This window comes from Acanthaster planci, linkage group LG08 (assembly GCF_054643075.1).
Source record: "Acanthaster planci isolate LZ-2023a linkage group LG08, COTS_SCS, whole genome shotgun sequence".
NCBI classification, from domain to species: domain Eukaryota; kingdom Metazoa; phylum Echinodermata; class Asteroidea; order Valvatida; family Acanthasteridae; genus Acanthaster; species Acanthaster planci.
In genome coordinates this window covers 8,683,056-8,700,128 of record NC_141784.1, presented here as the reverse complement: position 1 = coordinate 8,700,128, position 17,073 = coordinate 8,683,056, and the positions used below count along the sequence as shown (strand labels likewise).

At 43.4% G+C, this 17,073-nt stretch overlaps 1 protein-coding gene and 1 pseudogene across 2 annotated transcripts; both read right to left on the bottom strand.

Moving 5' to 3' along the window:
• Positions 1-477: 477 nt before the first annotated feature.
• LOC110987307 (cholinesterase-like) lies at positions 478-7,649 on the bottom strand. Its single transcript, XM_022249920.2, has 9 exons — positions 7,200-7,649; positions 6,365-6,524; positions 6,048-6,125; positions 5,473-5,591; positions 5,039-5,206; positions 4,333-4,573; positions 3,143-3,539; positions 2,535-2,704; positions 478-1,838 (listed from the first exon to the last, which is right to left on the bottom strand). The coding sequence occupies exons 1-9, from the start codon at positions 7,611-7,613 to the stop codon at positions 1,723-1,725; spliced, it is 1,863 nt and encodes a 620-aa protein (XP_022105612.2). The 5' UTR covers positions 7,614-7,649; the 3' UTR covers positions 478-1,722.
• A 1,326-nt stretch (positions 7,650-8,975) lies between these two features.
• Positions 8,976-16,914, bottom strand: LOC110987297 (cholinesterase-like; annotated as a pseudogene). The gene is made up of 9 exons (XR_015426242.1): positions 16,469-16,914; positions 15,037-15,196; positions 14,236-14,313; positions 13,596-13,714; positions 12,164-12,321; positions 11,748-12,000; positions 9,956-10,352; positions 9,432-9,613; positions 8,976-9,318 (listed from the first exon to the last, which is right to left on the bottom strand). The product of XR_015426242.1 is annotated as a cholinesterase-like (transcript).
• Between the last annotated feature and the right edge of the window lie 159 nt (positions 16,915-17,073).

Below are 17,073 nucleotides of genomic sequence, written 5' to 3'. Positions count from 1 at the left end.
ATACCGGCTATACCAGGCACGAAATGGGACAGAGGGGTACCCCCCCCAACAAGTCCAATCCTATGCACACTCCAGCCAATTGTCACTTAACACGTCCCCCCAGATATCTGAAAAGAATTCCCGTGGTACCAGTATAACAATGACCAGCACAAATGCGGGGGGGGGGCGGTTCTCTCTGTCTCATAGTTTGCTTCATATGATACCGGCGTCTTTATGTACAGACTCCCAAAATCCTGTTTGCACAGGATTACCCGTGACGTAACTGAACACTTTTAGAAAGATCGCAGAATAAAAGCTTCGTCACTCTTTACACAGGGTCGTGGCCTGCAACGGCCTTCAGTCGTTTTTCTGTTTTTACGCCCACGCATGTGATCTTAACACGCGACTGCAGTCTTCATGATGACTTCATTGCATGAAACCTGATACAGGCCTTCGGGGTGCACCACTACAAATAAATTCCCATGAACAGCAGTGATAAATCCCCATACTTCACAAATATTTTAAAAATACTCACAACTCTCACAGGTGTTCAGAGTGCACAGAAAAATGATGTTCCACATGTCCTCTTTCATTTCCCTTTAATTTTCGGGGGGTTGACCAATGAATTTTGAGAAATTTTCACCAGGAGCAGACCGCCCTTGAAATGAAGAAAATGTCCCTGGGAGTCCAGAAAAGTAGCCATTTTGAAAAACAATCCCTCTGCAAAATGGCTCAAATAGGGCCACTTTCGGACCCGATTGCATCCAAATTGCTCAGAATTGGAAGCCCTGAGTCCGGCCCAGAGGTTCAGTCTCATATTTCTTCAATTCCCCAGTTCCATGGCTCTCAAGACCCTCTAATATAGAATCTTTTATTAATGAGCTCGGCGGACATATTTCTGGCCCAAATACAAGGTTGCACCCTTCGGTGCCGTCTACCGAATGATCATACACTTCAGGGCTTACCCCCAAATGTTTTTTTTTTAAGTTGTGTCCTTTGCATTTGCTCTTCGTTGATTAAGTTTTACAAACAGTGGTGTTTCTTTCTGTTACCGTAAAAATAGCGTCATAACTACGCCAGTACAGATTTAAGACGTTGTAAATGCTCCACGACTATATCGAGGGAACTTTTAAGCCACACGAGTAATCTCAACCCCCAGAACAAGATTTTTTTCGTCATCCTCATTTTCCGGATGTTCTAGCTTCCCCCTTCTTTATGCCCATTACCTCATCAGTTTCTATTTATTCAAAATGATTTTATTCCTAAATAGTAAAAAAGTGTACCAGATAAAATACTAAACGCTCAAGCTGTTAGGAAATACACAGTGAAATAAAATTTTCGTGACGTCTAAGGAAAGAAAGGTTACTAAATAATCGTAAGTTCCTAGTTACTGAATTGATCCTATAACTAATCCCAAACGCAGGTATACTCATCAAGTGTGTAATTTCATCTCTCTCAATACAAGGTTCGCTATTTTGGATGTTGTGTCATTGAAACAAAACCTCTTGAAATTAAAAGCTTCTAAATGATCAATCTCGGGTATGAATAATATGAATGAATCATACGAGTACCTGTATTATGGGATGATTACGTCATTAAAAGTTAAATCATACAAACATTGAAGAAGTAAAAGCAAAAAGAACAAATCTAATCGCCCTAAACAAACGTGTTTGAACTAAATCGGGACCTGATAGGTATACCTCAACTGAAAAGGTTCGTCCCTATATACTTGAAGGTTTCCCATTAATTCATGTTAATTGCTTTATACTCGGTGAATCCCTTCCTCCAATCTGCCAGGTCCGTGTACTTCCATGTACTGAAGGCTTGTCTCCATTCACGCTCCGCAACGTCCAGATCGGCTGTGAAACAGATTGAAGAAAGACATGAAGGTAAAAATGAATGGTTACAATCGACTCCCAATCTGAGCACTCGGAATGCACGGTCTGGATTTCAGGTAAGCAGCTAGGTTTTAGGCAACCCGCTGTAGAAGGGCATGTTTGTTTTATCCAGGTAGATTCACTGATTACCCTATGGAGACAATCGAAAGACAAGAGTCGATTTTCGATGTATTTAAACAGCAAGATTCGATGCTTTTTTCGTCTTTTTCACTGTCTCACTGTTTTCACATGTGATCTATTTTCGCTGTCCCAATGTTGTAGTTTTTAATCTATATTGTGGCTCGATTTGGCTTCTATCACGGCCCAAGTGTTGCTTTTAAAGCTCCCGCCGATTGTATTCTGCCACTCTCCACTTTCCTCCTTGGCTAATGTGGCTGCTAAAGTGATGTAAGCTGATGGTATCGTTTTAAAATGTAAGTGCAAAATGTTCAAAAACGTTCGGTGCAATTCGGATCCATCGGATCCATGGTGAAAACTATCATCAGGCTCGATATCTTACGCAACGACAGCGATTTCGAAAATGCCATTGAAACCAGTGATTATTCAGATTAGACAAGATTACCGAACGCTTAGTCATATCGTGATGAAGTTGAGATTTACTGGGGGACCAGACACAATGAGCTGGAATGACTGAGTGAGACATTACTGTTCCAATACCTAACATGGTCCTGAGCTGCGGTACGTAGGTATTCCAGAAGTAACACTGGTCACTCTTGAGTGCTCTGGATGTGGTCAGATTTAAGCTGAGCACCTTGTACTCCAACTCAGGGACGGTGAACCGAGGCCAGAAATCTCGCGCGAACGGAGAAATCCCAGAGCTCGGGTTTCTGTTGATTAAAAGAAGACACATCGTTATTTTCTACAAAGGGCGGGTGCCATTGAACCGTCAGGGACTGTGAAAAGCAAGCAACGAAAGCTGCATAGCCGTGAGTCCAAAACAACGAATATAAAAACACAATATGATAAGAAAATACTGCATGAAAATGCCCACCATTGAAGACATGAAGGCAACATTCTGCATTTGGCACAAGATGTTGCCAACCAAAGGTGAACTTTCTCCACAATTTTGACTTTCCCGTATAAAATGGCAGCCAGTGTTTGTAAAGAAAAAAAAAGTTCTAGACTCTAGCGTTCTCCACGGAGCCCGTTATACTCAATAATTAATTAAATAGTCGCTATGACCCTTGCCGGATGATTGGTACGAGCCAACAAGTTAATGGCAGCACGCCCTCATGTTTTTTATGAAAAAAATATCGTTCGCTCACCCAGTCTTCGCGAAAGTTGTCCAGAATCTCATGAATTCGACCGACAACATTCTTTCTTCATCTGTTAAGGCGGTAAACAGCGGCCCAAGTTCCGGACTGAGGGACGAGCCGAAGACAAAAGGAATATCTTCGCCATGGCCGCTACCGAGCCACTGTATGCTGTCTCCAAAAAAGAAGCTGAAGATTGACACCGACGGGACGTGTGTCATCTGATATAAGAAGACATTGTCGCCCCCCTGGAAATGGAAGCGTGCTACTTGGTCGGTCCCACAGGCGAAGTTGTAGTCTGTTGCGTATTCCACGTACGATCGGAAGTAATCGTAATCATCGTAGTCAGCTCGGGACCAGTCTGTGTACTTCATTCGGATCGCGTTGTGAAGTTGTTCATTATTTCCACCTGAGAAGGGAAAGATTTCCAGTGAAGCGTAATGTAAAACTTAGAAACAAACAAGCGGGCAGGCTTAATTTTTTGCTCACTCGCCTGCATGTTTGTTTGCTTGTTGGGCTGTTTGTTTGTGTTTATCCCCTTATCCAGCCACCAGCTTTCTCGTTGTCCTTTTGCATTCGTGCATATTTCGTTGATTTCCCGCTTGCTTGTTTGTCTCTGTCCACTTATCGTTTTTCCTTTGAGAAATATTCTGCAAGGATCGAAACAGTGGCGTACCGGTATCCAGTGGGGGGGGCAGGGGGACAACTTGCCCTCCGACTGAAATGTTTGCTGATTTTTTTTTAACAAAGGATGGGAAAGAAAGTATTTGAAATTTTCTTTATCAAATATTAGCACCAAATCCCTAAGAAAACAACACCAGTAAATAAAAGCAAGGATGTCGGGACGGTGAGTAAGGCTTTTGATTTTGTTCCCCCCCCCAAACACCACGTTGAATGAGCCTGGAAACGCATTTGCTTTTGAATTTTCCCAACCCTGACACCAAAAGCTGGATAAGCCACTGGATCGAGCCCCTCCTACGTTTGTGACTTGTATTTTAGTTCACTGTAGCCATCGAGCAGTCTGCAGCAGTTTGTATTATATATGTTTACCTGTCTGTTTATTTGTCTGTTTGTTTGCCTGTCGTTTATTTGTTTGCTTGTTTATTTATTTTAGATAAAAAGCCCCTTTTCGGGTTATACGAGTACAGTTTCGGATGATTTTTAGCACTGCAAGTACTTTTCAGCTGCATTCAGATTCTTACCTAAGAAGCTTGAGAGCTCAAAAGAGACAATGTCATCGAAATCCTGTCTCCTGAAAGTGGGGGCTACCTCTGAGGTCAGGTAACTCTCAATGTTTGGAAGGTAGAGGAGGGGCAGTGTGCCTTCATCCTTCATTGTGCCAAGGAGAACGTCCGCATGGTTGTACCGACCGGTAGCGTAGAGGTTGGCCGGTGTGTCCACTAAAAAGGTCCCGTCAACCACCACGAACGAGCGGAAGGTTAACTAGAATTAGGTAACAGGGGGTTGAAAGAAGCAGAACTTATGGGGTCTTTTGTTTCACGCGGATCCGGATGGCGATCAGTAATCTGTCGTTGGTTCACTGACACAAGAACCCACTTAATGGATATATGAAACAAACAGGTCCCAAAAGATCAACCGTGCACCATCTGTTTTCGACAAAGCACACACCATGAAATGTTACTATAGTTACCTTACAACCAAATTTTAAGCGGACAATTTTTTTTCGGGGGTTGATGGGCCGACATTAGGAATATGTCTTTCATTCCAACTTTTATGGCTTTCAGCGATGCAACTTCTTTTACTCTAATTCAGAAAGAATGGGAACAAAATGGACCCAACAAACGCATTTCTCTCACTTTTTTCCAGCCTCGATCGTTGCCCCCCCCATCAGCCTTTGGCGGCACAAAATAATGAAGCAAAAGGGTAGATCAAAAGAAGACTAATTACCAGGTCTATTCCTCCGAAGAGAGCTAAGGCGTCCTTATCTCTCAGGCATTGCACCAGAGTCTCGCCCTCGGCCGTGCTACAGCCTAGCTTCTCCCCTAAGTCTGAGATCTGCTGGCGAGGCATGTCTCTGTTGTCGGTAAATGCCCACGGTGCAAATGCTGTGCCACTCTGAAAACATTTCGTTATAATCAGGTGAGACACTAGGAGTCAATTTCACGAAGCCACTGAGGACACTGCTAGTCGCAAAACGTGCAAAACGACAGCAGCTAAGAGCTACATCAGAAATTACATTTTGATCGGTTCATAAGTCTGTCTAACCTTATGTGGATCCCTAATTTTGTTGCTTTTTTGTTTGATTTAAAGTGATGCTTTTTTTGTGATAGCTGCAGAGCAAATGTCGAAATGTTTCCAGTAATCAGCCAAAGGAAGCTCACCTGTAGTACAGCTCGGTTGAAAAGACCATTGGAGTGCGAGGAGAGTAGGTGATAACTAACGCTGGCAGCTCCAGCGCTCTCACCGAAGATGGTGATACGGTTGCTGTCTCCGCCAAAGGCTGTAGGAAGAGATAGAAAAAGACGATAGAATCTTCTTTCCAATGCCTACCGTTGTTCCCCCGGCCTAACGCTAGCACCATCGTTACTGAGCCTCGTGGACTGAAACCCCCAGAATTAAGATCTGTTTTGCGGTAATGTATCTGTCAATAAATGTAAGTACGATTCCTTGGCTGGTGTAATAGAAAACTACAATAAGCCCAGATTTGGAATATGGCCCTTGAATTCAAGTGGCGAATGGGTTAAGGACGCAAACTCGTGACAGTTAATTCCTACCAGAGCAGTCTCTTGCTGTCATTATAACTGTGCCAGACGGCTTGAAAAAAAAATGAGGCACGTCAGTGAGCATTTCGGAGGCCTCCCCAAAGCATGCACGTTCATGTCATTTTAAGCCGAAGCCAGATAACAGAGACCACTCGAGCCATTTTACTGGCCTTCAAATTGGATTTCGGACTCACCACCAATGTTCTCTTTGATCCACTCCAACGCTTTGACTTGATCCAGGAGCCCAAGGTTGCCTGGCAAAGCCTCACCACCTGTGAATAATAGACATTCATAACAATACCTATTTGTCATAAATCAAATAGTAGATTTAGGAGATTTTCGCACTTTTATTTCTGTCAAAGAAATCATCAGCAGGACACCGATGAAGAACATGCACACATGAAAATGATTTTCAATGTGCCCTCTATGATCAAATCGAAAGAAAACACAACAATTTTCTTCCTCTGACATTTTAATCTTATTCAGTCTAAATGACGATTCCGAGGCATACCTGTTGTCAGAAAACCAAATACGTTCAGACGATAATTAATGGTGACGACAATGACATCACCAACAGAAACCAATGGTAGCCCCGAATAAGTTGCCAGGACAGCAGATCCCGCAGTGAAACCTCCGCCGTGTATCCAGACCATAACAGCAGCGCCACCTGGCTGTGAAAAAAGAGACAAGTTTCCAGCACCAAAAAAAAAACCATTTTGTAGATGAACCTTACCGAAGTTTTTCTTCTATGTCACTTATGAGAAACTTTTTCTTTAAAATGTAAATATGTTGCCCGACAAAAGAGGTCCATTGGAAAAGATAACAGTGAGAATGAATATTAATCGCTGTTTAAGTCAAGCGCTCCTTGGGCAAGTTTCATTGTATTGCATTACTGCACTCAAATCTGCTCTGTAAAGAAAGCAAAACCACTTAGCAAAAGTGAGGCTAGCAAAGAAAAATATCATGCCACCTGTTTGTCTTTTAACTGGTTTCAGCAATCTTCTCTGCTAGGTAACTAGGCGTCGTGACCACAAAGAGCATTAACATTTAAGTCTATAAAGGAAGTCGGCATCCAGCCTAAGGGTAGCAGGGCCTGATCTTAAGTTGTTCTTTGTTTGTGTTGCTGGTTACGAGGGGACATTATGGAGAGACACGCCCTTTTGGCGACAGTGTTTGAATTCCCTTTTTTGGTCTTTGAGGCAGCCTTTCACTGTGTTTTTCTTAGCCCTGTCTTTTTTAATGCTAAGTTTTAATGTCTTTATGGGGTAATATGTTTGCTTTTTTATTATTTGTTATTATTATTCATGTTCTAGAATGATCACTGGCCTGAAAGCAGAAGTACTCACCACGGCTGGTTTCGGTGCATAGATATTGAGATGAAGGCAGTCTTCACTGCTTGATGCACCGAATAACTGCGCCGGGTCCTGAATACAAGCATCTCTGAAGTACGTGGCGTTGTAAGTACCGTCCCATGGCTCTTTAGCCACCGGATGCCTGAATCGCAGAGGCCCCACGGGCGGCTCAGCGAACGGTATCCCTTTGAAGACATCGACGTCCTTGTTCACGTTGATGAACCGGGACTCCTGGAAGGTCTCGGTTGTTCCAACCAGAACCCCTTGTTGTACGGTAACAGTGGGATGATCTTGAGCACCCGACAGGGCCACAAACGTACAGAGAGCGACCAGCGCCCGTATCCCCAATTGCAAGGAACTCATGATTGCCGAGAGATTAGTAAGGCGACCACTTTCGCGAGAGGCCATTCAGAAACTGAGCGCCAGGACGTATTTTGTGGAACGGAGAATGCATCATCGATTTCTAACCCTCGGGCAAATATTAACCATTGGAATGTTTGTCGACCGGTTCTAAAGGCAACATGAATATTCACGTGTTTGTTCAGTAGCGAAAGTTTTGTCAAGTCATGTCGGTCGATGGGGGTCATAATGGAGAGTCCCCGAAGGGACAAGTGCCCTGGTGGTAACGGACGGGGGGAAGGTGTTGCCGGTGGCCCCATTTTGTACCTTTCTTGTGCTCTTTACTGGTCATTTCAGCCAGATGAGAAAAAAAGTTGGTACGTTCAAGTTTCACCTTCGTTTGGGGGACCTACCCCCCTTTGGGGGATAACAGTTGGATTCGCGTCTGTTCCTGGTTCATACCGAACGCTGAGATTAGTAACTGTTAGCTTACAGCAGCGAATTAAAGACTTCGTTTGCTTTTTGTTGGCATAGCACAATGAAACGTCGGGAACTGGGTGGAGAAGGGGCGAACATAATATGTCCAAAAATAGTTTGACTAAGGAATGTCATCCTAACCGAACTGTACAGATTATCTAGTATAGGTCTTGACAATGAGAATAGAGAAAGATTTCACTTCATACAAATTCACACGAAAATAAAAACCGCATGATCCCTCAAGTACAATGTGACATATTAAATGAAGACAGTGCAATGGGTGATGCCGTCATGATCAGAGTCAGTACATCTAAAAGACAGTTTAAAATTATTTTACTTGCCATGTAGCTTTCATGCACAAGAACCAAAAACACCTGCAGTTGTGAAGTGTGAAAACAATGATCCCAGATAACATTGTAGGGAGAATTTCAAGATGATCAATTTTCTTCATTTTCTTCATTTAATTCACATCACACTCGACACAAAAATAATACTAACTACTGTATCACGTGGAAAATATCCAACGTCTGTGGCGTCATCAAACCATAAATTAATATCGCTTGATCACCTCATGATTTTGTAACTAAGCAAACACGAAATGTAGTTTCATAAAAATGTAATGTGCAATTGTTTCTAACCTAAGCGGGGCGTTGTTATGACGCTATTTCACTAGACAGGTTTCTTTTTCTTTACGAATTGTTTACCCAAAATTAGCCCATTAAAAAGCATTTGTGCCAACAGTTAATTGGCTTACTGGCCCTTGGCCATGCACTAAACAGTGACAAATCACTCAAGAAGGGAAACGTTGTCAAAAGCAGAAACCTTTATACCGAAATCTATGTAGTTGTACCGATGAGGTTCCTTTCGTGATGACATCACACTTTTACTCATAAAATTAATAGGCAAACTTTCAAGAGCATAAAATATCAAAAAAGGCTTCTTCGTGCACTGAAAATAGCAAAAGGAAACCTGACAGCAATCGTTTAATTAACAGAACAAAGTGGGTATTTTCAAAGAGGATTTATTAGAAACAGCCCAAAGTCCTTTCAAACGAAAGAGGAAAGAGTGAAACAATTTATCCACTCACTTAAAATAACCAGTTTGCGTTGAAACTAAACTTGGCCTTAATGATAATCTCATACGACACAGGTCAATGCACTGCTTTGTCAGTTGATGTGCAATTAATTCACATTAGTTGCTTTGTACTCGCTGAATTCCTTCCTCCAATCTGCCATGTCCGTGTACTTCCAGGTACTGAAGGCTTGTCTCCATTCGCGCTCCGCAACGTCCAGATCAGCTGAAAACATAAGACCGAAAAAAGGCAAACATGATTAGTTACTCATCCACTCTTTCTCAGCCTTGCGGTGTACTGTCATTTCAGTCAGGCTTAGCTTAATATCCTTTCTTTACCTAACATGGTCCTGAGTTGCGGTACGTAGGTGTTCCAGAAGTAACACTGGTCACTCTTGAGTGCTCTGGATGTGGTCAGATTCAAGCTGAGCACCTTGTACTCCAATTCAGGGACGGTGAACCGAGGCCAGAAATCTCGCTCAGACGCAGAGGACGAGCTAGTAGCATTCGCACTGGGATTTCTATCTGAGAGCAGAGGACGCTTGACCAAGTCTTGGACCATATTTTTCTCCACAGAAAGGAGCATTGGAAATACGATTTTAGGAAAGAATCAAAGGTCCACCGATGATAACAATCTCATTTTACGGTACATGTACTAAGGTTGATAAAAACGGTCCCGTGACATTTTGATGTGAACGCTTAAACTCAGTGAAAAGTTTCCTGAAATTTTAACTTTCGGTTTTAATTCAGGATTACATGTCAGTTTTTTGCAATATAACTCGCATAATTTATTGTTTAGCTCTGTTTCAACCCCAAATTTAGTTTTACTGAAAATGTGACAGCTTTTGTCAAAGTCAACTCACCCTGTCTTGGCAAAAGTGGTCCAAAACTGCATGAACTTGACCGACAGTGCCCTTTCATCATCTGTGAAATTGGAATATAACATCTCTGTTTCCGGAGCAAAGGGAAGGCCGAAGACAAACGAGAGATCTTCGGCGTGGGTACTACCCAGCCAGCGTGGAGAGGCTCCAAAGAGAAGTCTGAGGAAGGATACTGACGGCACGTGTGTCATCTGATACAAGAAGACGCTGTCGCCCCCCTGGGAATGGAAGCGCGCAACACGGTCGGTTCCGCAGGCCATGCCGAAATCTGTCTCACATTCCACGAACGATCTAAAGTAATCATGATCGGCGGAGTCAGCTGTGGACCAGTCTATGTACTGCATCCAAATAGCGTTCTGAAGTTGCTCATTGTCTCCACCTGAAAATGGGTCCAAAAATGGTTGAAAAATTGCACGTAAGAGGAGCTGAAATTTCTCTTGAAATTGTACGGAATCAGAAGTAGGCCTGTAGATTTAAAGAATAGAGGTGGAGATCATCTATAACACTGTTGTTTTTTTCTTACCAAATCAACGCCATCGTGCACATATCTATTTATCGTTTCAAATCCGTGTCAGTTGCATGATACCTTGCAACGATGATTTTTATATGCAGGGGCGTCAATCCCCGGGACACAGAGATATACCCCCCCCAACACACACTTTTTGACTAGGGGTGGGCTATCAATTGGATAACTGCCCCCATACTTTTTATGGTGAGATTTTTTCGACTCATATTCAGAAGTCCTGAAAAGGAGAGAAAATATACAAAAGGTTCAAATGCGCCATTTTTATGTGAAGGGTTACGTGATAGACAGCGCCTGCTGCCAATTTTCAAATTTCCGGTGCTCCTCCAAACGTTTGCCAAACGATGGCCAATCACAATGTGCGAAATCTATCGACCTAAGAAGTCTGGATACCAGACCCAATGATTCTGACTACTCTACGAATCAAGGGTCCGGTATCACCCAATGTCCACGTGACCAAGACTGGAGAAATTCCTCCAGTTTTCCTGAAATAGCCGAAATATTCCAAAGTCGTCCTGTCAATATTCGGCATGTTCGGATGGTACCGTTGATGTTTGGTTATTCCCGGTCAGGTAGGTGTACTAGCTGTTGAACTTAAACTCCCGTATTCTAAACGCAGCTGTTGATCGTACAATATTCGAAAATCGAAAAGTCACCTTGGCCGAAATGCCAGGCGAAATGCAGATTGTAACTTTCTTCGACCACTGCAGGCTTTGTGCCTGAAACATGCTCTCAGTGGGGATCCACTTGCGGTATTATTGCCCACTGGATGGGAAAAGCCTCATTTTTGAGATGTTGCCACGGATGAAATAAAAAATACTTGGGCTCTCAACTTGTGAGCCCTGACCCTTGCGTTGTACATGTATTTATTAATATCCGTGGGTGATGCCTGTCCCTACTTTTTTATCAAGAGCGGTCATGGAATCTTTGGGCAAGGAACCAGACTGTGGACCTAATGTGCGTTTCAAAAGGATCGACAGATTTAGCGCGTTGTGATTGGCCAACGCTTTGCAAACTCTCGAAGGCGCACTATTGTGAATCGCTCGTATTTAAGTTACCCCCCCCCATCTCCGCCCAGTGTCAGCCACAAATTTACGCAACTGTTAATAGTCTATCAAAGCGCCCTGCGGTTACATTTTAGCCACTTCGACGGACAAAAACTGACTACGAAATTGTGATCAAGTTTGTTACGTTAAGTTTTAAAAAGTGCAAGGCCTGCAGAAGTAAACTCCTCTGTGAATCCTGAGTTACCCAGGAAACTTGAGAGTTCCCCGGAAACGAGTTCGTCGAAATCCTGTGCGCTGAGGGTCGGGGGTACATCGGAGGTCGCGTAGCTCGCAAAGCGTGGACTGAACGCGATTGCTGGCGTGCCTTCATCTTTGTTGGTGCCAATGAGAAGTTCCACGTGATTGGTCCGACCAGTAGCGTAGAGATTGGCCGGCGTGTCCACCAGAAAAGTCCCATCAACAACCGCGGTCCAACGGAAAGTTGATTGAAGCATACCCTTGAGTGAACAGAGAGCAACAATGACAAATCAATGAAATCATAAATATCACACACAGGTGCCTTATTTCTCTAACGGCAAAATATATGTAATGTGTATTGTAACAGTGGCATTTTTAAAACGTATGAATGTTGGAAGGAATCTTTACCGGGCCGGTTTCAGCGAAGAGTGCTGACGTGTTCTTTTCTCTCATGCAATTCACCAGAGCCACACTGCTAGAGGCACTGCAGTCCAGCGCCGCGCCACCCCGATCCGAAACGCCTGGCTACGAAGCATAGCTGTGTCTTCGGAAAATGCAAGTGGTGAAAACACTGTTCCGCTCTGAAAAAGATTTCCCACCAAAATGCATTAGTCTTATCAACCAGATTTAGAAGGACACCCACCTACATCAATTCCACATACACCTACATCAATTCCACATACACCTACATCAATTCCACATACACCTACATCAATTCCACATACACCTACATCAATTCCACATACACCTACATCAATTCCACATACACCTGCATCAATTCCACATACACCTACATCAATTCCACATACACCTGCATCAATTCCACATACACCTACATCAATTCCACATAGGGCCTAGGTCCATATTAAAATGTAAAGCTTTACAAGTGACAAGGCTCATCTTTTAAGTGGTCGTTTTCTTCTCCTGTTTAGGTTTAAAGTTCAAATAGCTATTGTTAAAATTGTATTCATAACTTAAAAAAATTAATAAATCCCTGTCAGTATGATTGGTGGATCATCCATCACGTGTCATTAAATTATTCAACCCAACGCATGGTGCAGCCGCACTGTGAAAAAAAAATTAATTGCACGCGTGCCACATTTTATTCCAGTCGGCCGTAATCAGGAGTTAGAAAGAAAAAGTTTAACAATTTTGCACATTTAGTAGAGAGAAAAAGAAAATTCCATCAAATGTACCAGACTGCCACCGTTGGAGGATTGACAGCAGCGCTTTGTTACGTACTCAAGGACGGCTACTGATCGATTTTACACTACATGTCTGTTTTTTTCTTCTGTTTAGCAATGACACCGAGTCTTGAACATTCTTAATTCTCTCTGCGTTACTATGGTGATGGGGAGTTGAATGAGTATCTATAGAGGTTCTGCAAGGCAGCCATCTTCCCGGTCAGTGTTTTTGTTCCGTAAGGATACACGTGACAAGTAGACTTTTTGTGCATATCCCCCATAACAAAAAAGCACTGACCGGAAAGATGGCTGTCGTGCATAACCGCTATTTGTACGCATGGGACCGAAAGAACTAAAACATGAATACTCCAAACATCGAAGGGCACAAAATACTATAGAGATTTCGACTGTTTTACAGATATTTTATTCCCCAAGTCTCAATACGGGCGTTCACAAAAGTGCGCCTCCAAGAGTTTGCAACGCGTTGACCAATCACAATACGCGAAATTTGTCGACCCAATCTGCGTTTGGAAAGGGTCAACAAATTTCGCGCGCTGTGATTTTCCAACGCGTTGCAAACTCTTTGAGAAGCATAATTGTCAATCGCCCGTATTGGTCCCATTTTAGTAACTGAAACTAGTTTGTCAGTAATGGTACAAAATGATACTCACTTGTTGTATGGCCTGGTGGAACAGGCCCTGAGAACGTTGGGACAATATATGAAAATTGACACTGAACGATCCTGCACTCTCGCCAAAGATGGTGATACGGTTGGTGTCACCGCCGAAGGCTTCACATAAACAAACAGGTCTAACAACAGGAATGGTGACAAAATTCTTTCCGCTATACCCCGGGATTTCTCAGAATTCCGCATCATCATTATCATAATGAGACTCCTGCAAAGAATGGAAAGTGCAAGTCCACAACAAACCTAACAAATCAAATCAAGTCAAGCTATTGAAATAAGTCTTGAAGAAACCTTTCCGGCGTTTTTGCCATTTCAAACTGGTCTTTAGACTGGAATGACGAATGCCATTGGACATGTTAAGCTGACTCGTCCACGAGGCCGCTCTTTGACCGAAGAACGTTGCTAGTTCAATCAAATTGCATTATATGAAGCCTCATCTTGGAGAATTTTCATAAATTTTTCACCGGAAAGATGGTTATATTACAGATTCAAATGGCCAAGGTGAAACCACGGCCAGTGATTTGAAAAAAAATGCTTCTCGAATTCGATAACTAGAGATTCCATGTGTTAATTTAAAACATTTTTTAATTTTTTTTCTGCCTACAGTAGATGTTGTGACTCACCACCAATGTTCTCTTGGATCCACTCCAACGCTTTGACTTGATCCAGGAGTCCAAGGTTGCCCGGCAAAGTCTCATCACCTGTGAATTATGGGAACATAAAATGTACGAGTACATCAAACTTCATAATGCATTTCGCCGCAGCGTCAGCCCTGAGCATGGCTTCCTCCTCAGGAGATGTAAAGAAAAGGTATTATCGTGATCTACTGATATGAAAGTTAACAAAGATCCATTTCACAATCTAAAATGAAAACCAACACGCTACTCAAATCAAATCCACGTTTTGCGTCCAAGGCGGCAAAATTGACTTTTTCATAAACGACGATCTAATTTTTCCATCTGTAAAAAAGCGCTACCCCTTAAAGGGCCATGGTAGTACCATTTCTAGAATGATGGCGCTTTCAATATTCCCGTGACAACATGTCCCCTCCTACCTCCACGGCGCTGGATATGCCACTTTTCAAACACGTCTCAACTTGCAGTGCGTTACCAAAGTAGATAAACTCTTTCAGACAAATTTTATATCGCCCCTTTTCAGGTTATATGCTTTGTGAGTGAAAAAAAAGGGACTCGGAAACCTTTTGTTCATGATTTCACTTAAGCCTTAACTTGTTATTAATTGAGGCCGTATCAAGGATCATTGGTCGTCCCGACGCGTGATATTCAAATATTTGAGAGTTTCGTTGTTAATGAACTAACTTTTAGCAGATCTCTCTGCTGTAATCTTTTCGCTGGAAGTATAAATGAATGGTGTTTTCCGGCAGGTACATTAGCTTTTTACAGAGCATTCTGTTCTGCATATACCTGTAGTTAGGAAGCCAAATACGTTCAGACGATAATTAATACTGACGACGATGACATCACCTACTGCAACCAATCGCTGTCCGCTATAAGCTGTTTCCACGGCAGACCCTCTGACGAAACCACCGCCGTGTATCCAGACCATGACAGCAGCGCCCCCTGGCTGTGAAAAGGAGACAGGTTTCTGAAACTGATGATATAGGTGAAGTCAACAGAAACCTCATTTGTTCATTGATTGGTGTAGACTTAGTTTCTCCACACATCCTGACTAACGGATCAATAACCAGCAAGTTGCGTCCTATGGCACTCATAGCCCCAAAACTTCGCCACCGAACAACATCATGTAGATCGTTTCCATCACGATACACTGCTTTCTAGATGATCTAAGTTTGTGCTTAACCTGTGCACAAAAGCCTGTACTATCCACCTCGAGCAGAAGCACCCCCTCGTCGTTTGATAAGAGTCATATTGGTCGGGAGTACTCATTTTGTTATAGTAGCGAAATGCGACCGTAAAGCGTACATTTCATAAAAGGAGCCTCCGTTGCTAAGAAAACTGCGCCCTCTCTTGGTTCAGCTCGCGACTCAAACTGATAGGGACACATGACTCACTACTGCATGTACTTATACAGCCGCCAGTCATCGGCTTGTATGTAGGCACTCTTCTTGTGATGTAACCTGCCGCAGCCCAGCTGTAACAGATGCAAAGCCATGGCTCGAAAAAGCGAACTCGGGGTATAGGCATAAAGAGTTCCAATGAAAAACAGTATCAGCCAAGCAGCGCCTGAAAAGCTGGGTGATAGGCTACCATCCGTCTTGAGTCAAGGGAAGAATTTTTCCACAGAATAACTGTCCAATTATTCACCAATGAAAGAATCTAAGGACCCTCAACCTCCCCGAGAGAGGGGACAATTCCTTCAAAAATGGCAAGATGTATCCGATAAGAGACAACTTGCCACCCTCCCCTTGGAAGGCCGCTATTTTCTTAGCAGCGGAGGCTCCTTCGGTCGGAACTGAACTTCGGTGGTTCACGAACGACTAGGAAATGCACGGGTTACGGTCGAATCACTACCGAGAAAATGATTTTTTTTCAACTGATGAAGGAGTGCTTCTGCTCGAGGCGGTATGTTATAAAACGTGTGCTTCTGTCGGTTGACTTTGTTGCTCGAGACTGCTGGACAGCGGTCAGGTGGTTACTCATAAGACCTCAACAATAGATTTCATGATTTCATAAAAGCATTTTCGGAATTTTGAGGCACAAAACTGATTTATTTGTAAATGATCCTATTGCAGTGGCGTAGCCGGGGGGCTGGGGGCACGTGCCCCTCCACACATTCCCAATGCCCCCTTTGACCTCTCTATCCCTTTGACACCCCCCACTCATCCTAGCTACGCCACTGTCCTATAGGCCTGTAAAGTGCTTAAATATTACTAACCACAGCAGTTTTCGGTGCAAATATATTGAGATAAAGGCAGTCTTCGCTCGTCGGTGCACCGTGCAGCAGTACCGCGTCCTGCACGCAGGCGTCTCGGAAGTACGTGGCGTCGTACGTACCGTCCCACGGCCCCTTAGCCACCGGGGGCCTGAATCGCAGCTGCCCCACAGGCGGCTCAGCGAACGGTATCCCCTTGAAGACATCGATGGTCTTGTTCACGTTGATGAACTGGGACTCCTGGAAAGTCTCAGTGGTGCCGACAAGAATGCCTTGTTGTACGGTGACTGTTGGGCTCCCTTGTGCAGCCGATAAGGCCACGAGCAAACCTAACGTGAGGAGGCTGAAAAAGGCTCTTGCGAAGTCTTTACCAGCCATTTTGACAAGTATAAGAAATGAAGGAAACCCTATAAAGCGATCCCTTTTGCCAGCATACAAAAGAACTATTTTGGAACTATCCGCATGTGCGGCAAGCACAAACTGCAAACTTGATCGAGTACAAACAACCGGGCGTCTCAGTGATATGGACGATTTGGCAAAAAAAATGATAGGAATATCACGTCACAATTCAAAGACTGTCCCATGCAAACTTGCCTTGTCGTAGACTT

What these genes read in the sequence shown, in the direction of transcription:
- LOC110987307 (XM_022249920.2), bottom strand. Translation starts at nt 7,613, where the DNA reads ATGGCCTCTCGCGAAAGTGGTCGCCTTACTAATCTCTCGGCAATCATG. An exon ending in TCAACCGAGCTGTACTACAG is followed by an intron (nt 5,207 to 5,472) that starts GTGAGCTTCCTT and finishes AAATGTTTTCAG; the next exon opens with AGTGGCACAGCATTTGCACC. An exon ending in TCTTCGGAGGAATAGACCTG is followed by an intron (nt 4,574 to 5,038) that starts GTAATTAGTCTT and finishes ACCTAATTCTAG; the next exon opens with TTAACCTTCCGCTCGTTCGT.